This window comes from Cornus florida, unplaced genomic scaffold, assembly GCF_030987335.1.
Source record: "Cornus florida cultivar Cherokee Brave unplaced genomic scaffold, ASM3098733v1 CherokeeBrave_3.0.0_Hap2_Chr08, whole genome shotgun sequence".
Lineage (NCBI taxonomy): Eukaryota > Viridiplantae > Streptophyta > Magnoliopsida > Cornales > Cornaceae > Cornus > Cornus florida.
This window is the reverse complement of record NW_026775578.1, coordinates 81,826,229-81,851,921: the sequence shown is the minus strand read 5'-3', so window position 1 is coordinate 81,851,921 and position 25,693 is coordinate 81,826,229. Positions and strand designations below refer to the sequence as shown.

The following is a 25,693-nucleotide window of genomic DNA, read 5'->3' as shown; positions in this document are numbered from 1 at the left end:
TATTTCGTGATTTATTTTCTAATCCCTTTTACTAACCTATAGCTATATATTTACAGGTTAAATAAAATAACCTAATCTTTTTTCCAATCCAAGTCAAACTAATAATAAAATAAAATAAAATTTAAATACTAAAAAAAAGTAATTAAAATATATTTTACGTACAACCTATGTGTAATCCTTTTTATATATAACATATAAATATATACATCAGATTATTACTAAAGAACTTTCTTTATATATATATATATATATATATATATATATATATTTATTTATTTATTTATTTATTTATTTATTCATTTATTTATTATATATACATATCCAACCGTCCATAGATAATTATCCATACCCATCAAATCCCTTATCCAAGTAGTCCATGGAGCCCAATTGGTTGGTCCATTACCACAATCCATATCTAATTCCTTAAAATATATATATAAAAAAATAAATCAATTAAATAATTAAATGCAATCCATATCATCACACACAATTTCATTTAAACAAATAAATCAATTAACACATTTAAACAAATAATTAAATCAATTAAACAAGTAAACAATTAGCTAAGAAATCAACTAAATAATTAAATGCAATTAAAATAATTTTTTTTAAAAAAATACCGAGACTATCTTTTTGAAATCAGGGGTATTACATTCTTCCCCCCTAATAAAAGGAATTCCGTCCTCGGAAGTCGCCCTTATCTTCTTCCATTATATCTGGAAACTGTGAGCGAATGACATCCTCTTGTTCCCAAGTAGACTCAGCCTCATTATGGTGACTTCACTGGACACGTACTAACGATATGACTTTATTGCGAATAATATGATCCTTACGGTCTATAATGCGACATGGTGGCTCCACTTATGTTGCATCCGGCTACAACTCAATCTCTCCAACATCGATATGCTGATACCGATCTTCATCTCGCAGAAATTTCCGTAACATGGAAACATGAAACACATTGTGCACTCGATCCAAATAATCTGGAAGTGCCAATCGATAAGCTACAGCTCCAACACGATCGGTAATCATGAATGGACCCACAAACCGTGGTGATAACTTCCCTTTCTTCCCAAAGCGCATTACACCTTTCATAAGAGACACTTTGAGTAGAACCTGATCCCCAACCTGAAACTCTAATGCATGAGTACGACGATCAGCATAACTCTTCTGCCTACTCTGGCAGTGCGCATGCGATCCCTAATAAGAACAATCTTCTCAGAAATATCCTTAATGAACTCAGGACCCAAAAATCTACTCTCGCCAACCTCTATCCAACAAACAGGAGATCTACATGGTCAGCCATATAATGCCTCAAACGGTGCCATACCAATAGTCTTTTGAAACCTATTGTTATATGCGAACTCCACAAGTGACACATACTCCTCCCAATGACCCTTAAAGTCAAGGACACAAGAACGAACCATATCCTCCATTATCTGATTAACCCTCTTGGTCTGTCCATCAGTCTGAGGATGATAAGCAGTACTAAGATGCAACTCTATACCCAAAGCCTGCTGAAAACTCTTCCAAAACCCTATAATTGAAATTTCCAAATAAATTTATATAATTAGATTCAATTAATTTATTTAAAACACCTAGAATTAATCTAGCATGCATAGGGTATGAATCAAAGGAGAAGAGAAGAATTAAAACTTGCCTTTAGGGATTTGATAAAAACCCTAACCTCTTTCTTCCTCTTTCTCTTCCTTCTTTATCTCTCTAAAATATATTTCGTGATTTATTTTCTAACCCCTTTTACTAACCTGTAGCTACAAATTTATAGTCTAAATAAAATAACCTAATCCTTTTTCCAATCCAAGTCAAACTATAATAAAATAAAATAAAATTTAAATACTAAAAAAAAGGTAATTAAAATATATTTTACGTACAATCTATGTGTAATCCTTTTTATATATAACATATAAATATACACATCAGATTATTACTAAAAAACTTTCCTTATATATATATATATATATATATATATATATATATATATATATATTTATTATATATACATATCCAACCGTCCATGGATAATTATCCATACCCATCAAATGCCTTATCCAAGTAGTCCATGGAGCCCAATTGGTTGGTCCATTACCACAATCCATATCCAATTCCTTAAAAATATAAAATATAAAAAATAAAAAATAAAAATAAAATAAAACATTTAAATTCCTAAACAAATACACATCACCACACATAATTTCATTTAAATAAATAAATCAATTAACACATTTAAACAAATAATTAAATCAATTAAACAAGTAAACAATTAGCCAAGAAATCAACTAAATAATTAAATGCAATTAAAATAATTTTTTTTTTTTAAAATACCGAGACTATCCTTTTAAAATCAGGGGTATTACATCTTTATGTTGCCTATATATATATGGTCTATGTATATTTTAGGGGTGATTTTTGGAAGAAAAATGAATATATTTTCTCTCTCTAGAATTTTAGGGTTAGTGTTCTCATTTAATGGAGACTCCCATAAGCCTAGTTTTCCAAGATCATTCATGGAGGCTTATGGATGATTCCTAAAGGTAAGATCATTACCAAGAAGATAGAGATCCAAGGAAGATGTATCTAGAAAAGGGATCTACAATAAGTGAGAACATTCACTTTAGAGGAGAGATCTAAGGTTTACTCAAACTTTGATGTAAGTTTTCTATCCCTAAATTGAATGGATCATCATATTCTTCATGCATAAAACTTGTCTCTATACATGAATCAAGATCTTTATTTGAAAAACCCTCATAAAGTTTTAAAAACTTCCGTTTCCCCAACACTAGCAATGCTTGTAAACATGGTACAAAAAGCTGGAACAAAATCCTTTCCTGCGTTACAGGAGAACTAGTCCCATCCAGTGAGTTACAATGGTAAAGATTAAAAATTGAAAAAGTAAAACTTTTTTTTTTCCCCCTAAATGACGGAAAATTTTATAAATTTATAAAATAAAAATACAATTACACACGAGGATAAACCTCACAATATCCCATAGATAGAGGGATACACCAAGAGAAACCCTAGAAAACAAAAGAAAATTCAAGACACTATAATATCCTGGAGGCATATCCCCAAGACATCTACAACATCCTAAATAATACATTTAACCAAGACCATGGGATCTCTAGAGCCCTCATCTTGTAACCTACGATTCCTTTCATTTCAAATGAAATACAGAGTGACAGAAAACACCATCGTAAGCAATTTATTCATAAAAGAATTTATCTTCAATTGCTGCACCAAAACTGTCTTGAATTTCTCTAGAGATAGCTAAGTCTATAGTGTCCTAACTCAGAAGCTCCCCCAAACCATACCAAACCATCTTAGTAAACACACATTGACAAAAAACATGCTCAGTACTCTCCACATTCACCAAACATAAAGCACATCTGGAAGCTAATTGAACTCCTCTTCTTTTTAGATTTGAATGAGTTAAAACCCTTTCCTAAAGTGTTAACACTACATGTGTTGACCATCTAGGTCTTCCCCCATTCCAACACAAATTAACCCAACTAACTTATGGTTTAGAGACCTTTCAAACCTCCCATGCAGCTCTAAAAGTAAAATCAACATTTTTCCACAACACTTTATCTGAACCACCAAGAATTTTAAACTGACTACAGAACTGAAACACCTCCTGAAGATCAGCAGAAAATTTAAACTCATCCCATGCGTTATTAGAAATTAAATAACTCAGGGTTGTGTCTTTCACATGATTCAAAACTCTCAACAGCCTATAACTAAATCTCTGAAACAGAAAACCTTCACACCAAGGATCTAAGAACAATTTAATAGAAGAACCATCACCAATTTTGTAACTGCATCCCACCAACATCATCTCCCTTATTGCAACAATATTTTTCCAGGTTGATGAGTAAATATTACGAATCACATCCTGCCAATAAGCTGCATTTCTAACATAACAATTTTTAAAAATTTTGTAGATATATACATATATACATACTGGACCACCTTTAAAATTCCATATCTAGCTTTCTTCTTCATCTCAAATTTTAGTCTACTATTTTTCAATCAAAATCATACCAACTTCTGACCCTTTTTTTTTTTTTTTTTTTTTTTTTTTTTTTCTCTCTCTCTCTCTCTCTCTCTCTACACAAACTTTAAAGAAGAGTGATTACAGAGTATACTCATCGATCTAAAGCAAAACCAAAGCTTTTCCAAGCTTCATGACATACACAACACAAGTTTATTGATAGTAGTGTCTAAAGAGAGATGCAGCTTACGACGCGAATAAATTTGAGATACTTTGTGTTATACGTTAGGAAAATGTTGGAATGTACATAAGGAAAATATTGGGATACATGTTAGGAAAATGTTGGGACAGTAGATCTACTCTAACCGGTGAGGATACTTTGGGATATTCGTTAGGAAAATGTTGGGATGTATGCTAGGATGCTGGTAAAGATAAAGTTGGGATGTATATTAAGAAAATGTTGTAATGCAAGGCTAACGTCCCAACATTTTCCTAACATATATCCCAAACAAGAGAAATAGATGAATAGTCGATTTTGGTACACACTGATATATGTATAGATCTGTTATATCTGGTGAGGATACTTTGGGATGTACGTAGAAAAATGTTGAGATGTATGTTAGGAAAATGTTAGGATTCTGGTAAAGAGAAAGTTGGGATGTATGTTAGGAAAATGTTGTCATGCAAAGCCAATGTCCTAACATTTTTCTAACATGTATCCCAAACAAGAGAAAGAGATGAATAGTAGATCTTAGTACAAACCGATATATGTATATCAATATATGTTTATGTATATATATATACAGTAGTGTTCAATTGCTCCTTGGTAAGCTAGAAGCAATATACTCACGTTTACTCATACTCTTAGGATCTAATCCTATGGCTAATTGAAACAATAGTTATTTTGGGTAATTGTCTTTCTTTTAATTAGCCATTAATTATGAAATGACTATATTAGATACTTTTTAAAAAAAAAAAAAAAAATTTTTTTTAATTCGATTAAACTTTAACTATGTCCCTTTCCACCACTATTGGTCCGTTACCACCACCCACCTCCTTCCCCACTGTCACGACCACCTCCCCCAACCACACCACAACACTGCCACCTCCATCACCACAATACTGTCACCCACCACCACCACATACACCAATAATTATAAGGACGCCAATTAATTTGTAGATTTGCTAATTCTTAGTCAAAAGTAGCCATCAAATCTGTCTAGGTGGAGGTGGTGTGGTGTAAGTGGTGGTGGTGGTAGAGGTGGTATGGTGGAGGAGGTGGTGGCAGGGTAGAGGTGACAGTGGCGGTGGATTATTCTCCCCAGTAGCCGTTGGATTAGATCCTAAGGCTATGAGTTAAAGTAAGTATATTGCTTCATGCTCACCAGGGAGCAATTGAACACTACTGTATATATATATATATATATATATATATATATATATATATATATATGTGTGTGTGTGTGTGTGTGTATATATATATATATATAAGGTTTTGTCATGCTCGGTAAAATTTTGTTACTAAAAATTTGTCTTTCTTCATTTAAGTGATGTAGCACAAGGAGGAACATGTTCCTCACCGGCTGGCACCGGCTCTCCTGTAGCATAAGAGAAGATTTTGTTCCCAAAATGTTGGGAATTTGCACGTAAATATATTAAGAGTGATACATCAAATTTTATTCACATAAGGGATAGTACATCAGGGAACAACAGATCAATATGAATACATAATGATTTCAATAAAATGAATAATACATCAAAGAATAATATATCAACATGAATTAATAAAACTTTCATTAACATGAATAATACGTCAAATTGAGTATCATGGATAGAACAATGAATCATAGAATTTTAACCTAATAGAAATATTATCAACAATAGAAATTAAGATAGGAAAACAATGATAATAAAATAGTATGAAAGAACTGGTCTTTTTTTTTTTTTTTTTAGGAAAAAAAAAAAAACTGGTCTAGATATTGAGAAGCATGCGAGCATTGTCTTAAAGTCATAAAGTCGTTAAGTTGTTTAGCCTCCCTACTTGTAGGTGATAAAGGTCCAATACGCCTCCAAGATACAACACATATACACCAATGGTCTTCTACAGGCACGTCCAAAGAGAGACAAGTTTGTATTAGGGCTGTAACTCGGGCTGGGCCAGCCCAAATTTACCCAAACCCAACCTGAAATTTTCAGGACTTGGGCAGTGTTTTTCTGTTCTAGGTCTGGGCTTGGGTTAGATATTCTAAGCCCGAATTTAATTCAGGTTGGGCTTGGGTTGATATTATATAAAGCCTGAAGTCCAGCCCGAGCCCGGAAAAGGGTATATTTATTAAAACTATGTTATTTCACAAGTGTATAATAGTTTAGTTGGTAGTGTGTTTGGGATTTTTCTTGGAGGAAAATTGTTCGAGTCTTTGTAGCTGCACAAATTTCTTATTTTTTACATTCTGAATACAGAGGCGTGGGCTTATGGGTGGGCTTGGACATGAGAAGTTAATTATGAGCTGGGCTTGGGTGGCTGGGATTGGGCTTTAGGCGGGCTCGGGCTGGGCGGGCTCATGGGCGGGCTTGGACAGGAGAAGTTAATTATGAGCTGGGCTTGGGTGGTTGGGATTGGGCTTTAGGCGGGCTCGGGCAAACGATTTTGTACATGGGCTGAGCTCGAATTAAGTCTCCAACCCGTCCGAGTTGCAGCCCTAGTTTGTATCAGCCTTGTGTTTAAAGTTGCTCCAAAAATAATATAAAATACTCTTTCTTAAGTATAGTAGTATCTCAACAAAACTCAAGAAGGAAGGAGATAGAATGATTTTTCTCAAAGATACTTCTCACACCCACATTGTCACACTTACATATATCATCTCATAGAATGATAGAAAACTCCCTTTTATAAAGTTAAAACTTATAACGTTTATATATCATAAACATAGAATTAAGTGTGAAGTAATAATAAAATAAATAAAATAATTATCACAATAATAATAATAATTTAATGATAATTATGATTTTTATAAAATAGTAGTAACACAAAATGTTTTTTTTTTTCCCTTAGTTAGTACTCACACGCACTTGCCTCCATCGAGGCTCGAACCCCTAACCTCCCTTTGGGAAGTAGAGCTTGGTACCGCTAGGCCACTGACTCGTTGGTTAATAACACAAAATGTGTTAATCAATACTAAGAATTAGCGATACTTATAGTAAGTATAAACCTAACCTTTGATAGTACTTGCATAAAATATGTATGTATGGCTTAATTAAACCCACATTATTGTTAAATATTCTCAAACTCTATTACTACGATAAAGTATCTCTAGGCTCTTAAACTTTACAATTTAATTTTCTATTACTAAAATACATAAAATGATGACATACTGATGCTTCATTTTGGTTGGAGGGTTAGAAAAATAGATGGAAAAAATAGAGAGAGGAATGGATGAGGCATCCTAGGGAAGGGATTGTGTCACCCCCAGTTTTTGTTTGGTTGAATGGAATGGATAGTAGAAAGAATGGATGTGGTGATACTTTTTTGTTTAGTTGGAAAGAAGGGGAATAGAGTTTTTGTATTCTTTTTACCAATATAGGACTTTATAAAATTATAAAAGGTAGATATCTATTTTAATTTTTTTGAAAATGTTGAATTTGGAAATTAATATTTGTGGGTAGTTATTAATTTTCACTCTCCTCTCGTCCCCCCAAAATTGGGCGGATAAAAAAACATAAAGAAATGAGAGATGAATCCTCCCTCCTCAGTTCTTCTTTTTCTTCCATTTCTTCCAACCAAATACAAAAAAATTCATCCATCCCTCCTCAATCATTCCCTCCAACCCAACATAGCATAAGAGATAGACCTTCATTATCTTGTGTTTTTTGTTTTTGAACTTCATTTCTTAAACTCTCAAACAAAAAGAAACAATTTTATTTCCATTTTTCCTTTTTTCTTTTGGGTTAAAAATCATACTACTTGGGCTGAAATTGGGACCAAGTATGTTCATTTGCCAAAGCCTACTTCAGTTTCGTTATGATCAATTATTGATGGCTATGAATAGTGATGACATTTATGCCTTTAGCATATATATATGCAAAAACATTTAAGGCATTTAACACAACCAATAATAAAAGTGTATAAATGATTGAGGTATTCTGACCAAATTTTAAATTTTGGTGCTTTCAAACTTATGTTCTTGCTCTTGCTCTCGCACTCGTTACCGCTTTCATTTTGTGTGATTTAGAGCCCGTTTGGCATGCGATGTGTTTTAGGCATTATTTTTTTAATCAATATCAAAACAACCGTTTTGTTGTAGGAGTGTTTTGGGTAGTAATCAGAACCATATTTGGTAACAAAATTTTGTTTTAGAAAAATTTAGAAATTTGCTTTAGTTCCTCCGCTATGGTACCAAAACACACAATATCACCAATTTGGTGATATGAGTTTGAGGAAAAAAATCAGATATGTTATGAACTTTAAACCAATATCAGCCGTCCACAGATATGGGTCCAAATTTAAAGATCAATATCAGAAAAATAATATCATGATACATTTCAAACCGACTCTTCACTTTTTTGATGGTCATTTAGATTAGGCAGATGATGAACCAATGAATTGGTGAAGAAAAAATAAAAGATATGCTCTTCACTTGTTCGAGCCAGGATGAGAAAAGGATTTTGTGGGTGTTGGGCCATTCAGATTTACAAAATGATATGCATAAAGGTAAAAATAAAAAAATAATAATAATTTTTTTTTTCAAGGCGCAAACAACAATGGAACTAACTTTATCGACAAGCATCTAGATATGCAACAAGACAATGCGCCTCTAAGAACATGTTTTTAATTTTGCCAAGCGACCTTGCTGCCATGTCTAAATTAAGAGGGCAGCTACCCTTAAATTAGGGCTTGAGGTGGGTTTGCTGGGGCGGAGCTAGAAATTTTCAATTGCGGGGGCCAAATATACTAATATAAAGTTAAATTTAAAAAAAAAAAAAAAATAACTGCAATAATTTTTTTTCCCGTGCAGTTTTAATATACATTTTTAAGAACAAATCTATAAACGATATGAGAAAAATAAATAGAAATAAGATTAGTTAACAACCCATTAATAAAGTTGTCATTCTTCAATATTCTCCTTTTTTTTCTCTCTTTAAATCATAACAAATAATTTATATATTTTTATACAAAGAGAGATCGTACTAATACGTTTTAACAAGACTTACAAAATAAGAACGTGTGGGTCTGTTTCTAAAAATGTGTTTAGTTCAGCCTGACCGACCTCGTTGCCATGTCTAAATTAAGAGGGCGGCTACCCCTAGACGAGTTGGCCCGCCACAAGCTTAGTTCAGGTCAAAACCCTCGGTTGGGCTCCAGGCCTTGTGCCTTTTTTTTTTTTTAGAGTGAGTTTGAATTGAAACAGGAAACAAGGCCTAAGTGAACGTCTCTCTATCAAATCTCTTACACAAAGACATTGTTGGGCTCCAGTTCTTGTGCCTGTTTTTTTTGAGAGTGAGTTTGAATTGAAACAGGAAACAAGGCCTAAGTGAACGTCTCTCTATCAAATCTCTCACACAAACACATTGCCATTTATTTCTTCCCCTTTGCAGTATCCCAACACCAAATGATTTTTCTTTTTTAACCTGTAAGTAAAAAAATTCCGGTAAATGTTACGAAACAAGGCCCAAGTGAACGTCTCTCTATCAAATCTCTCACACAAACACATTGCCATTTATTTCTTCACCTTTGCATTATCCCAACGCCAAATGATTTTTTTTTTTTCACCTGTAAACAAAAAAAATTCGGTAAATGTCGGAACACCAAACGTTGTTTAGAAGGATTGGGTAATTGTACTAAATAATTTATGCTTCTTTTAACTGCTTCTCTTATTCCACCATTGAAGTCTTTTACCTCACAGAAATGTGTTTCAACAGTGTCAATGTCAAAAAGGTTGCCCTCAGGTATAGCGTAGTTAACAACTTCCAAAAATAATGGTATCATGAACGATACTTTTAAGAGGAAAGAAAAAAAGGCATAGAACATAAGCAAAAGACCACAGTTTTACATGGTTCGTCACAATGAGTGACTACGTCCATGGGCAAAAATAATCTCAAAGCTTCCATTAAGTATAACTCGGTGCATACAAAAGAAATCTGTATCTCCCTATTCTCTACCCTTTCCATGGTGCTTCACTTCTCTTATCTCAAGCTCAAAAATCAGAAATACAAAGAGGGGGCGATTACGTCCACCATAATTTTTCACCAAGTAAAATTTGGTGTACAACAGAAATCCGTATCTCCCTTTCTCTACCATTTCTACGGAAAGGGTAGAAAAAAGGGAGATACGGATTTCTATTGTAAACACCAAATTGTACTTTGGGGAAGCTTTCAAATGAAATACAAATGAAAACTATGTATTCATGGTGCTTCTATCTTGAGCTCAAAATTCAGAAATACGTGAGGTCAAGGTCATGTTTAGACGTTTAATGAAAACCAGTTGGAAAGAAGCCGCTGTATTCACCATCTATTTGCAAGAAAATTAGAAAAGATGTGTTAGTCAACAATAACATAGTCTCTCTTTTATGCTAATTGCACAAGTTTAGAAGGTATATGGTTTACCTGCAACTAGTTTAGTTTGAGAATAATACGAGATTATGTTTGCCATCATCATACCAAACATTAATGATCTTCAACGAATTTGGTTTAAGTGAGCTAGTTCCAGGTTTGCCTCGTTGACTTTAATATATCATTATCTTGTGTACGTCTCCTCAACCAATTCTTTTCCAATGACACTCAACGAATCCGGTTAAAGTGAGCAAATGGCTCCGGGTTTGCCTTTGGTGCAGGTTTTGCCACTTCAGGAGTCCCAAAAACATTCCAAAATCTGAGTGTTTCATCGCCTGCCGCAGAAGCAACCGTACATCCATCCGGGCTCTGAATTATTAAACGAGAGAAATCAGAATATGATATACAACAAAAGAAGAAAAAAAATGCTAACTGTTAAAAACAAACTTTCTGAAAAATAAAAATTTCAGATTAAGTTATTACTTGAGCCATGAAAAGAACTCTGGATGTATGACCATTAAGCTCTGCCACTTTCACCATTGATGGGTATTTCCAAAGAGTGAGCTGATTCTGAGTAAAACCATGAGAACTAAGCAGCTCACGCTCTTTCTTGTTCCACAACAGAGAGCAGACCTGAGAGCCTGTGTCAACCGAATTCAAGCATGCTCCAGTGTGGGTGTTCCAAAATTTTATACACCTGTCACCTCCTCCTCCACCAGAGGCCAGCAAGTTAACCTGGAATGGGCACCAAGCAAGTGCTTTCACGGCAGCTATGTGGTCTTCGAGCCTGTGAAGCCACTGCGTTGGGGAATTAGAAGAAGCCACCGATCTGTCCCATATATGGAGGAGATTGTCATTTCCCCCACTTGCTAATTTCTGGCCTGAGGCTGACCATTTTAACCCACAAACTTCTTGATGGTGTCCCCTATAGGTTTCAACTATATGTGATCTGACTCTTACATCATTGTTGATGATTTGACCATCCATTCCTCCTGTTGTCAAAATATGATTGTTCCAATCCAGGGACCCAACTCGTGATTGATGACCACCTCTCAAAGTTCTCAACTGCAGAAGTTACACACCATAGTTAAACACAGTATTAGCAAAACATAATTTATAAAAAGAGCTAAAAAGAACAGGTAACAAGAAAATATGTAAAAAGACTCAAAAGAGTATAAACCTGTCGATTGGCTGTAGAATCCCAAAGATGTACTTCAGAATTGTTTAAGCCAACAGCAATGTGTCGGCCATCAGGAGCCCATTTTACACTTGTCACAGGTCCATTTTCATCATCAAGGGTGACAAGTTCTGAGGTAGAACCATCAGAAGCATCCCATAGATATACCGTGTTTCCAAGAGCAATGGCAAGAACATTGCTGCTACCCCAATCTAATAAATTCAAGTAGTAATCATCAACCAGATCGGGAGCATCTAATGTCCTCTCAGAAGTCTGCAAAACCACATTAACACCATTCAAAATCAATTATAAGAATTATGCCTAAGAACATCCATTCAATAAATCTTAATTGCAAAAACAAAAGACACAAGGAGAATTTAAAGCAGGGGTTCAAGCTATCAAACCAAACTTCTAAGTTCACCCTAGCCACTTCAAATTCAACAATCCACACACTATCCAACCAACAACATTTCTAACTAAACGGGTAATAAATTTGTGTAATTGGTAATGTCCCAAATATCCTTATAATTGATTTTGATAATTTTCAAGTTCACTTAATATTGGGAGCATCTGTTCACTTTCCAGTACCCATTCCAAATCCAAATTCAACTAATTCTTTAATACCATGAATTTCAAAAGGCATTACATGTCAATAAAAGATTAGAATATGTATCCACCTGGGGAATGTACCGACGGGGCTTTGTTGGTTTGGACTGGTGAACAGATGAGGAGAAATGGTAGGGAATCGCCTCAACAGGAGTGGGGGTCTTGTTCTTAAAAGCCAGTATACGGGTCCGGTTCATGTTGAAGGTTTCTGCCAGTAGCTTCTGGTATGCTTCACTGGATGGAGAGCTCACAGCCGGGTTCTCTTTACCTTTCCTCCCCTTAGTCAGCATGTAATGCGCGTAGTCGAAATCCATTGCAGACCGATTTGGTATGAATCTATCCAACTGTTGACGCAAACAAGAAAATTACAATGAGTTCCACATAAACATGTGAATTTCAGGAAATGTATTAAACAAAACCATTGATTCATAAATCCAATTATGAAGAAAACCCTATTTCCAAGCAAATTAAGTATGAAGAGAACTGCAACAATGATAAGGAAGAAACTCACACTAAGAACCAGTGAGGCCTACAAATATAATTAGAGCTTGTATTAAAACAGAACCCTAGCTACAGAAATATAATTATGAAAAAAAAAAAACCCTAGTTCTACAACCAAGCAAGAATCCTTGTTCTATATACTTACCCTAATTTGGATATGAAATCAAGAGCAGATAAACCCTAATTTCAAAATCATGTCCAAAATTAACCCTAAATTTACATATAATATTGAGAAACCAAACCCAAAATTTGATGCAGGTGAAAAACCCATCTAAATTTAGGTCATAAAGCAAAACGCATGCCAAATATGAATCCTTGTTCCCTATTTTGGATATGAAATCAATAGCAGATAAAGCCTAATTTCAAAATCATGTCAGAAATAAACCCTAATTTTACATATAAAATTGAGAAACAAACCCCAAAATTTAATGCAGGTGAAAAAAAACCCCATCTAAATTTAGATCATATAGCAAAACTCATGCCAAAAATATGAATCGTTGTTCCAAACATTTACCCTAATCTGGACATGATATCAAGAGCAGATCAACCCTAATTTCAAAATCATGTCAGAAATAAACCCTACATTTACATATAAAATTGCGAAACAAAACCCAAAATTTGATGCAGCTGAAAAACCCATCTACATTTAGATCATAAAGCAAAACTCATGCCAAATATGAATCGAGTACATATGACTATATGAGAGAATATGTCTGCTTTACATACGTTTTCTCGAGCATTTCTCCTTTGCATAAACTGTTCTTGAAGAGGGCATCGAGACTGTGTCTTGCAAATTAAGCGTGAAGAAGAGATCCTCCTAGATCCTGCATCCATAACGTTAGCACAAAAAAAAAAAAAAAAAAAGATACCTACAAAATCAAAAGGGAAAAGAAAAATAAAACCCTGCAAAACAGAAAACCAGATTAAAGAAATAGAGTTTTAGAGAGAGAAAACAGTGAGATAAAGAGAGAGAAGACGATGAAAAATCAATTTCCCGTGGCTTCGTTGATTATTGAGAGAGAGAACACCGATGAGAAATCGATGCTAGCTTCGTTGATTATTGAGAAAGAGAACACGATGAGAAATCGATGGTAGCTTCGTTGATTATTGAGAGAGAGAACACCGATGAGAAATCGATGGTGGCTTCGTTGATTTTTAGCGAGTATTGATCAGAGAGAGCGATGGTGTAGTATCACACTGATTAGACAATATTTCTATATTTAAAAAATTAGGGTTTCCTTTTTAGCTTGGTGTGCCCGTTGCTTACAGAATATTGCAACGGCCGGGCGATCTCGAGTTTAGAGCCGTTGGAAATTGGTTTGACAAAAATACCCTGGGTGAGAACTGTGATTCAGCCTTTACTGAAGGGCAATGTGATAATTTTATTGGAGTCTGATAAAGATTTTAGCCCTCGTGTTCCAATGGGCTAATACAGAAAAAAATAAAATAAACAAATAAATAAATAAAATAAAAAATAAAATTATATATATATTCAAATATATATATATATATATATTTGAACCCTCAGTAGGTTGTTTTTTTGGGATAATTTACAAATCCATCACTCAATCAAGCTTTATTTATTAATTTATTGATATTTATAGTCTATGCCTTAGACTAATAGACTAATCTTACCTCTAACAACAAAACACATCCGGTGGCTTCAGATTACAGAGGCAGAGCCTCCTTCGCTCAGTCCGGTTCAGGTGGTGGTCTGATGAAAGCTTGTGGAAGATACCAAGTCAAGAACAAGTCTCCTTGCAATGAATGAGTCTTTAACCCTCAAGGATCCCAGACGCTGCTTGACCATGTTCGTGATTTGCTTCAAAATTTTTGATTGAGAGCTTCTTTTATGGTGGAAGATCCTTTTATTGCGCTCGGTCCAAATCCGGTTGACAATGGTGGAGAGGACAAACTTGTTAACTGAATTCTGCAGAGATCGACCCCTCCACTTGTGAGATGCCCAGGTGACAAATTCTTCCCATGTGAGGTGAGAAGCACGAAATCTACACTTGGACTGTAAGAAACTCCAAATCGATCTGGAGAAGGTGCACGAGAAGAACAAATGATCATGGGATTCATCGACCGATTGGCAGAGAAGGCAGAGTCTAGATCCATGGAACGACTGCATACATCTTCTGTCCTTTGTAGAGATCCGTTTCTGTACAGCCAGCCACAAACAAACTTTGCACCGCGGGATGGAGAATGAGTTCCAAATCAAATGACTCCATTGTCGTGGTTGATGATGAGGGGCCAGCCATGTGACTGTATGGCTGAGCGAGTACTCACCAGATGGTGAGGGAATCCACACATCCTTATCAGGTGAACTGTTGGGGGGGTCAAGAAGCAAGAGGTCAGGGAAGTGTTGAGAAATTGGGACCGGGAAATCCCAATTGTTGTTTGCAGAGAATGTGGAGAGCTTCTGTTCAACTGAAATATGCGAGTCCCTGATACAATCCGAGGTTGCTCTGAAGGCAAGAGGTCCACCTTGAAGCCAGTTGTCATTCTAAAAAAAGGTTTGTGAACCACTGCCAATCTTTTTCTTAATCATCGATCTAGCCACACCTCTAAGCTGCATAAGCTTCTTCCAACTACTGGAAGATGCCTGTGGTGTGGGCATAATCCAAAAACACCTTTCTCAAATTAGTTGCACCTTTACCTAACTAACCCAAATATTTTCCCTATGTGAGGAAACGAAATTCTACATAAGCTTGAGGCACGCCGCCGTGTTAGCAATTTCCAAACTTCTGAAGCCAAGCCCTCCACAACTCTTGGGCATGCAAACAGCAGGCCAAGTAATCTTAGCCCCTGAAAATTTGAAGTCAGTCCCAGACCAAAGGAAATTCCTTAGGAGTCCATCAATCTCTGCTAGGACTGATTTAGGCAAAAGAAAAAGTCCTATCCAGTAGTTGATCATGCTATATAGAACCGATTGTATCAATTGGATTCTACCCGCGTAAGATAGAAAACTAGATGACCAATGGCAAATTCTTCTTGTGACTTTCTCTACAAGCCCTCTGCAGTCAGCCGCCCTTATGGTAGTAGAAACAAGGGGAACACCAAGATATTTGAATGGTAACTCTCCCGGATCAAAGCCCAATAGGCACTTGATGTCATCTACCATGGCATTGCTTACACCAGAAACAAAAAAACAACTCTTTTGATTATTGATACGGAGTCCAGAGAGGGCAATGAAGTGATCAATGGCATTCTTGAGAGTGGAAATAGAGGCCAAGTCCCCATAGGAGAAGAGTAGAAGGTCGTCTGCAAAAGTAAGGTGGGAGATGGCCAGAGTTTTGCATCTAGAGTGATAATTGAAACAAGGGTTATCAATGATGTGTCTCTTTGTAATAGAAGTGAATACCTCCATAACAATGACAAAGAGAAGAGGAGAGATGGGGTCACCTTGTCCCAGCCCTCTAACCCCTCTGAAGTGTCCCTGGAACTCCCTATTAATAGAGACAGTGTAGGATGGTGTAATGATACAAGCCCTTATCCATTCAACAAAAGTAACTGGAAACCCAAAGAGTGTTAAGGAGTCAAGTATAAAATCCCACCCAATAGAGTTGAATGCTTTCATTAGATCGATCTTGATAGCTGTTGGCACCAAAACTTGGCAGCCACTTCAGCAGCGATGTGGACCAATGGGAAGCCGGTAAGTGTTGAGCATGTCCAAGAATGGTCGGCCAATGGAGAAATAGTAGGAGAAGATTTAGGAGGATATCTATATATTCAGCCACCTCACCAAAAGGGTTGTTACTAAACAACCGAGACTTGTGTTAATTTCAAAAGGAAATTTCATTAGAAATAGAACATTGGGAGAGGTTGGCTAAGGTGACATAATTAAGTTCCTAAAAAATAGGGATTTAGTTATGAGAAAGGAAATTGAATCCTTATGGAAATGAAATTCAAAAAGAAGGGGCAGCCACGTGAGTGTATGGGTCAAGGCTATAAATGGCTTTCCAGCCATTTAAGGGAAATATTTCAGTCAAGCTTGAAGAAAGAAGTTGCTAAAAATCAGCAACTTACTAGCAATCTTCCAGTAGCTTTCTACCAACTTCTTAGCAATCAATATTTTCTTCAACAAAGGTATTCTATTTGAAGCAAGACGAAACAAGAGGAGAAGAGACGTGAAAGACTACTGGAATACGACCTATTTTCAGCAACAAAGTAAAGCAAATCAAGGAAAAGAGAGATTTCAGTAAAGACTTTCCCATTGAAACTGGAGCATCGATATTGAAGGCGAGGAATGTTGAGTCGTAGCTCAGTTTGAATTTCAAAAGAAAATGATTGAAGCAAAAGAGATTTTCTAGCAATTAATTAGGAAAATAAGTTGAGATAGAACTTCTATAAATAGAAGTATTGTACTCCATTTCCAATTCGTCCAGCACCACCACAAAACATGCATTTCAACTAAAAATGTTTTCAATTGACTCTACGTCATTTTTCCTATCAATTTCTTTATTTTAATTTAATGGCAATTGATTAGATCATTGTCAACTATTTCGATTCAGGCATTTACTTTCTTTCAATTTCAATTATGCCAATTTTAATTACGCAATTTTAGTTAGGCTTTCAATTCAATGGCAATTGATTAAATTCTTGCCATTGAATCGTAGTGACAATTGATTAAATTCTTGTCATTACTTGGCTGATGGCAATTGATTAAATTCTTGCTATCACGTTTCAGTGGCGATCGATTAAATTCTTGCTATTGTGTTTGGCTGATGGCGATTGATTAAGTTCTCGCCATCACGTTCGGCCGGCGATCGATTAAGTTCTTGCCGCCTGTCTTCACTCGGCCATTCCATCCATTCAAACATTCATCAGCCGTTACATTTCTTTAGACACTCTAAAAAGTTCTTGCTACAAACAAGGCATAAAAGAACCTTACTGGGAGTTCTTACTAGTCTCTCTCCCACACAATCGCCTGAGAGTCAGCCATCGGGAAAAAGGGATAGGCTGGTGTTCAATTACATATTTTGGGTATTTTGTACAAATACTCTGGCACGCCCGCGAAGAGTCCATCGACCGGCGTAGGGAACAAAAACCGCGCAAACACGTTTTGGCACGCCCGGTGGGACCACTACTAGAGTGTTATAAAAGAGGCAAATATGCCGCGGCCCACAAAAAATTCTAAGGCAGTGGCTACTGATGAAGATTTGGAGGAAGGCGATCAGCCAGTACAGGCTGAGAACTCGGCAGCAGGTCCTACTGATGAGTTAGCCGTACTTCAAGCACAGGTTAGCTCCTTCGTAAATGCAATGGGAAGGATGGGAGCACGCTACAATGACTTGCATGAAAATATGTCCCAACTCTCAGCCTTTATTTTGAACAAGCCGACTCAAGCTAGCAGCTCCAACAATTAGGAATCGGCTTCTCAGCCGAATCTATCACAAGCTGCTCGGCCAGCGAGGGCCATTGAAACATCACAGCCATGGCCGCCAGTAGTGACACTCCAACCAGGTGCAACATCAAGTCAGCCGGTTCATATGCTACTCACCTGGGCAGAAAGCTATCCTCAGCCTACGTTGGCAGGTTCTAATCAGCCACCAGTAGTAGGTTCACAGCCACAGGTAATTCTACCAAACCCTCCTCGGATGCCTTTGAACTCGGGGGGCAATCAGATCAGGTGGAGGCCACCGAACCCACTGTATACTCATGTGCCACCACAGGTAGGGCTCGGGGTGCAGAATATGGCTAATCAGCCACATGATTGGCCGAATTGCTATCAACCAGCGGCTAATCAGCCGCCAGTTTTTAATCAGGTACCACTAATATTAAATTAGCCACCTCAAGTCATGTTAGATAGAAGACAATTAGCTGATTTACTCACAGAAGAATATGGCCTGGAACTTAGAGGTGCCGGTCGACCAATTTATAGAACTCCTTATCCAGAAGTGGTAGACCAAGTTGAGTTCCCTAGAAGATATAAAGTCCCTGACTTTGTAACCTTTAGCAGAGAGGGGAATCAATCGACCGTGGAACACATTGGCCGATTCACGGTTCAATGTGGAGAGGCCAGTGTTAGCCCGTGGTTGAAATTGAGACTTTTTCCTAACTCTTTGACAGGGGCAGCCTTTTCATGGTATATTCGTCTACCTCCTAACTCTGTTTTTAATTGGCCACAGATGGAGGAATTATTCCACAATCAGTTCTACCGTACGGAGACAGAACCTACTCTGGCCGATTTATCAAGGCTAAGTCAATTGCCTAGTGAATCGGTCGAGACATTCATTGCAAGATTCAGGAGAGCAAGATTAAGATGTCGTGTACCTCTTCTAGAACAGGAGTACATTTGTTTGGCTTTGAACGGCCTTAATTTTGAACTTCGGAAGAGGTTTGAAGGAGTTCCATTTTGTGACATGTATGACCTGGCCGAGAAAGCTACCAGGTATGAGTTGGTTCTCAAAGAGGAGAAAGAACGAAAAAATTCCTCTAAAGGTACGTACTATAGGGACCCCAACTATGAAGTTTATTCAACTGATGTGGTTGAAGAGGAAGATTTTGAAGCTAATTTAGCCGAAGTCATTCTAAAGAAACCTTATGTATGTGACGTTTTAACAAAACCAAATGTATCCACTAGTGGTACTCAGCCATCGACTTCATCGGCCAGGAAGGGTACGGCTGATACTGGTAAGGTTTATACATTTGATCTGGCCAAAACAGAACAAATTTTTGATCATTTGTTGGCCGACAAACAAATCGTTTTGCCAAAAGGACACAATATACCATCGACCAATGATTTAAAAGGAAGAGAGTTCTGCAAATTTCATAATTCATGGAATCATACTACTAACAATTGTTATGTATTTAGAAATGTATTGTAGAAGTCTATCGATGAAGGTGTATTGAAATTCCCTAAAAAGAAGCCAGATGTAATGGGGGTCGATGGCGATCCATTTCCTAATATTGTCAGTACCAATGTAATCAGCCTGGCAACTGAAAAAGCCGCTGATAATGGTAGACAGGAAAGATTACCAAAAGTTCTTGGTAGTTCATCGGCCAGTAATGATGAGCAGAAAGTTAAGGAATTGGAAATTTAGTTAAGAGAAGCTCAAATTGCCCTCATCAACCATGGTTGTTGTCCAAATTGCAAAGGCCAAAGGAATGACTTAGACAAGAGGGGCTATTTCCAATCAACCAGAAAGCGTAGTGTCCATGAAAGGTTAGGCCATCAGCCTAGACAGAATCACGAAGAAATCAATCGATCAATATTTAGAGAAAATGGGCCGAGGGCAGTGAGAATCATTCAGTCATCGGTGGCCGATAGAGTCCTGCCAGAACAACATTTTTATCCTAGTTTCAAAAGGAAACCAACAATTCAGTCAGAAATATGGGTTCAAAAAGGAGAAGAATCTAGCCATGTAAGAACGGTTAGACCTCCTTTGGTTGACCATGGCAGATGGACTCAAGTAAGTCACCCAAAGTTTCCTAAGCAGCCTCCTACACGTACTCAAAAAAGGAGGATGCAAAGAAAAAATGCAGAACTCAAAAGGAAAGAAGACAAGATCGACCATGATCAACTAAAAAGGAAAAATGAACCAGTGGTGGCTGAAGACATGGAGGTCGCTACATCCTTTGAGAATAAGGCATGCTTTTATGAAGAAAAAGATGATCAGCCCGACCAGGATCCAAAGCATGCGGCCAAGTACAGAATTCGTTTTGGTTCTCTCCCGAATAAGGTAAATTGTAACATGGTATTTGTTTTGCCTTCTGTGTTTGAAGCAAGGATAGAACCAACGATGAACAGGGATGTTGAGTCAGCCAAGCAGGAGGAAAAGGCTGAATCTTCAGAAATTAAGAACGATTCGACAAGTTCATCGGCCGGGATAGGATTGATCTCTCAGGATCAGCCATCTAAGGCCGATAAAATCATTTTCGAAAAACCACCTTTGTCCATGACACAGCAGTTGAGGCCGTTGTATGTTAAAGTATGGGTTGAGGGTCAGCCAATCAATAGGGTTTTGGTTGACAATGGTTCGGTGGTGAATGTCATTCCAGCAACTACTTTGAAGAAATTGGGTAAAACCATGGACGATGTAGTTCCAACCGACGTGGCCATCAGTGGTTTTAATGGAGGATCTAGTAACACCAAAGGTATTCTACCTTTGGAAATTACTATTGGAGGGAAGACATCCTTTACGGCTTTCTTTATCATTGATTCAACCACGGCCTATAATCTCCTTTTAGACCGAGATTGGATTCATCCTAACATGTGCATCCCATCAACCTTGCATCAAATGTTGATTTTTTGGGATGGAAATGAGGTAAAAATTGTTGAGGCCGATAACAAACCCTTTATAGCTAGGGTGTATTCGGCTGAGGCTGCACTTTATGATGAAACTGTTGTACTTATCAAATTTGTTGGCATTAACAGGATGGGACGACCAGCAGCGGCAACAATGAAGAAGAATTTAATTAACGCTGATATTAAAGAATTATTGTCAGAAGCAGCTCGGCCGAAAATTGATATTTTCAGGTCGACCATCAAGGACATTGAAGATGTTACTGATGGATTACAAAACCAATGAAGAAAAGAAGCGGCAAGCTTTCAGGGCCACTTGCATAAGACTGAAAGCATATCTGGCTGAGAAGAGACTGGCCAGAGAAGAACAGCTATATGAAGAGGTATCGGCCAGCACGGCCGATATAATTGAAGAAGGTTTCGAAAAGCTGGATGCAATCCAACTTGAAGATTTGGAGTCAGCCCCTTCCAGGATGGAAGATAATAAAGCAGAGGTGCAAGATCCTTTATTGGAAATAAATGTTGGTACTAAAAAAGATAATCGGCCATTATTTGTTAGTGCTTTGCTTGAGCCTAAATTTCAGGCCGATTTGATTAAATTATTAAATGAATATAAGGATTGCTTTGCTTGGAGTTATGAAGAGATGCCTGGCCTGTCTAGAAAATTGGTAGAACATAGATTACCGATCAAGAAAGATTTTCAGCCATATAAACAACCACCAAGAAGGATGTCTTCGGAAGTAATGCTCAAAATTAAAGAAGAAATTGAGAGACTTCTTAAGGCAGGATTTATTCGAACAGTTAGGTATGTTGAATGGCTGTCTAATGTTGTTCCGGTAATGAAGAAGAATGGTAAACTTAGAGTTTGTGTGGATTTTCGCAATTTAAATAATGCCACTCCAAAAGATGAATATCCAATGCTTGTGGCCGATCAACTTATTGATTCGGCCGCTAAGCATGAAATATTGTCTTTTATGGACGGCCATTCAGGTTATAATCAAATCTATTTAGCCGAGGAAGATATTCATAAAACGGCTTTTAGATGTCCTGGGTCAATTGGTACTTTTGAGTGGATTGTGATGCCATTTGGCCTAAAAAATGCTGGGGCTACTTATCAAAGGGCAATGAATTCTATCTTTCATGATATGATTGGCCGATTCATGAAAATTTATATAGATGATGTAGTTGTGAAATCATCGGCCAAGAGACAGCATTTGGAACACTTGAAAAGGGCCTTTGAAAAGATGAGGGTTCACAAATTGAAAATGAACCCATTGAAGTGTGCATTTGGAGTTTCAGCCGGGAATTTCTTGGGGTTCTTGGTACACAAACGAGGTATTGAAGTTGATCAGAACAAGGTCAAAGCTATTATAAATGCTAGGGCCCCAGCCAACAAAAAACAAGTGCAAAGGTTCCTCGGCCAGGTAGGTTTTCTTAGAAGATTCATTTCTAACCATGCTGGCCGAGTGCATGTCTTTTCGACTTTAGTAAAATTAAAGTCACATGAGAAATTTCATTGGGACGAATCCCATCAGAAGGCCTTTGACAAAATAAAAGAGTATTTGGCAAACCCCCCGGTTGTAATGCCTCCAAGAAAGAAGTGGCCGTTAAAGCTTTATTTATCGGCCGCAGAAGAATCAATTGGTAGTATGCTCGCACAAGACAATGAACATGGAAAGGAGCAGGCTGTCTACTACCTGAGTAAAGTACTAACTGATGTAGAATGCAGATATTCCTCAATTGAGAAGCTTTGTTTATCTTTGTACTATTCAGCCAAGAAGCTGAGAGTATACATGCGGCCTGTTGATGTTTACATTCTTTGTCAGACTAACGTGATCAAGTATATGCTATCAAGGCCATTGATCACTGGCCGAATAAGTAAGTGGGCTTTGGCTTTGATGGAATTCAATTTTATCTACGTCCCACAAAAATCAGTAAAAGGAAGGGTTCTGGCTGATTTTTTGGCCGATCATCCTTCAACTGATATTGATCCATGGGTTTATAATGAATTGGAGTCATCAGCTATATTCTTAACTCCTTGGATCTTGATGTTTGATGGATCAAGCACGGTTGATAGAGCAGGAGCAGGTATTGTTATTATTTTGCCAGCTGGCAGAAAGGCTTCATTCTCTTTCTTTTTAGATTTTAAATGTTCAAATAATCAGGCCGAATATGAAGCGCTTATAATCGGCCTGGAGATTTTAATTGAAATGGCTGTTAGAGATGTAAAGATTTTGGGAGATTCAAACTTAGTCCTTAGCCAAATTTCTGAAGATTTTAAGTGCCTAAGTTGGCAATTAAGGCCGTTTCATTCTCTGGCCACTTCATTAATTAATCAATTTGATAATGTTCAACTTAAGTTCTGGCCGAGAGGGCAGAATAAGGAGGCCAACAGCATGGCCCAAGCAGCCTCAGGAATAAGAGTACCAGCCGGAATAGAAGATCAGTTGATAAAGATAACACGAAGATCTTTGCCATCGGCCGAATTGAGAAATACTATGTTATTTGATACTTGGACAATTGATGTAGAAGATTTGGCCGACGATGATTGGAGGTTACCATTTATAATGTTTCTTCGAAATCCAAACATCAAGGCTGATAGAAGTATTAAAAGAAAAGCGATCAACTTTGTGCTTCTAGATGGGGATCTATACAGAAAATGGTTAGAAGATGGGCTCCTACTACAATACATAAGCAAGGAGGAATCACTTCAGGTTATGGCCGAGGTACATGAGGGCAGCTGTGGGGCTCACCAAGCTGGGATTAAAATGAGATGGTTGATTCGCAGGTATGGATATTATTGGCCGAGAATGAGGAAAGATTGCATAGATTACTCAAAAGGTTGTCAAGCTTGTCAAAGACACGGGCCGATTCAAAATGTACCAGCAAAAGAATTACAGCCAATAATCAAACTTTGGCCATTCAGAGGTTGGGGCCTTGACCTTATTGGTAAAATTAATCCACCATCAAGCGAAGGCCATCATTGGGTGATTGTTGCCACAGATTATTTTACTAAATGGGTTGAGGCCAAGGCTTGCAAAGCGGTTGATCAGCAAACAGTGATTAATTTCATGGAACAAAATATCATCCACAGATTTGGGATTCCAGAAACACTTGTTTCAGACAATGCAATAGTATTTAGGGCAACTGATGTACTACAATTCGGCCACAACATGAATATTCATATGTCAGCCTCTACGCCATACTATGCTCAAGCAAATGGCCAGGCCGAATCTTCAAACAAAATTTTAATAGAGATCATTGAAAAAATGATCAAAGATAAGCCAAGAAGGTGGCATGAGACTTTGTCTGAAGCTTTATGGGCCTATAGGAACTCAAAAAGAACAGGCACAGGAGTTACACCATACATGTTAACTTATGGTCATGATGCTGTTCTGCCTATGGAGATGAAGGTTAAATCAGCCAGAGTTGCTTTTCAAAATAATCTAACTCCAGCTGATTATACTCAAGCAATGTTGGTAGAATTGGAAGATTTGGATGAAGTTAGAAGGGATGCCTTGGATCATATCATAGCTCACAAGAAGAAGGTGATGAGGATCTACAACAAGAGGGTAAAACCTAAGTCTTTTGATGAAGAAGATTTGGTTTGGAAACTTGTTTTGCCAGTGGGTAAAGTCGATAGGAAATATGGGAAGTGGTCCCAAAAATGGGAAGGGCCATACTTAGTCCATCAAGTCTTAAGTGGAGGAGCATATAGGCTGAAGTATTTCAGTGGCCGATTACACGACTATCCCATTAATGGCAAGTACCTCAAGAGGTACGTACCGGCAATCTTTGAAAGGGAAAATTAGTGTTAGCCAGTACTAATGGCTGACCATGTGTACCTTTATGTAATAAAAATCGGCCTATTTTTCTAGGCTGATTTGGCTATTTTAATAAATTTTTTCTTGCTAAAATGTTGATACTTGTTTGGAGTAACAAAAGAGGCCATTTATTCATTGAAGTGTAAAAGATTACATCATTTAAAGATCATACACTAAGATGGCCACAAAAGGAAGCTAATATAAAAAAAATTCATATGCTTGCAAATTTTTCCTTGAAATCGGCCCAAATAACTAAGGACCGATTGAAGGCCACCATGGCCTGCCTCTTTGACTCTTCCAATTGAGGTAATTCTCCACGAAGATTTGCATGCTCGTGAGCAAGGTCTTGAGCTTCAAACTGCAATGTGGCAGCTTCAGCAGACAAGATGGCCTTACGAGCATGGATCTGGTCGATCTCTTTCTGAAGGACATGCTCTCTTTCCTCAAGGCCGATGAACTCTGTATTCACTCTTTCAAAGGAGGAAGCTTGAATTAACAATTGGTTAGCAAGGGTATCCTTCCTGTTTTTACTCTTGTTGAATTGGTTGATTGCTTCATTGGCTTGGAAAATATCATCGGTCAGAGTTGGTAGTTGGCCTTTAAAGGTAGCAATAGTGGCTTGAAGATCAACCGGAAAGTCTGGGTACTGGCTGAGTGTAGAAAGCACTGCTGTGAGCTCACTTTCAAAATTAGGAAGATCAGCAGCATCTCTTTTCAAAATCTCAAGTAAAGATTTTTTGGTCTCTTCTAAGGATTGTATAGGGATATTGGCTGAAGTGACT

At 37.3% G+C, this 25,693-nt stretch overlaps 2 protein-coding genes across 2 annotated transcripts; one reads left to right on the top strand and one right to left on the bottom strand.

Annotated features, from left to right (window-relative positions):
• Positions 1–10,082: 10,082 nt before the first annotated feature.
• LOC132268201 (cell division cycle 20.2, cofactor of APC complex-like) lies at positions 10,083–14,117 on the bottom strand. Its single transcript, XM_059768990.1, has 6 exons — positions 13,566–14,117; positions 12,410–12,682; positions 11,736–12,005; positions 11,039–11,620; positions 10,610–10,924; positions 10,083–10,514 (listed from the first exon to the last, which is right to left on the bottom strand). Exons 1-5 carry the CDS (start codon positions 13,671–13,673, stop codon positions 10,784–10,786), a joined length of 1,374 nt encoding a protein of 457 aa, XP_059624973.1. The 5' UTR covers positions 13,674–14,117; the 3' UTR covers positions 10,083–10,514; positions 10,610–10,783.
• A 7,236-nt stretch (positions 14,118–21,353) lies between these two features.
• On the top strand, positions 21,354–24,899 carry LOC132270524 (uncharacterized). The gene is made up of 2 exons (XM_059771700.1): positions 21,354–23,303; positions 23,448–24,899. Exons 1-2 carry the CDS (start codon positions 21,354–21,356, stop codon positions 24,897–24,899), a joined length of 3,402 nt encoding a protein of 1,133 aa, XP_059627683.1.
• Positions 24,900–25,693: the final 794 nt, after the last annotated feature.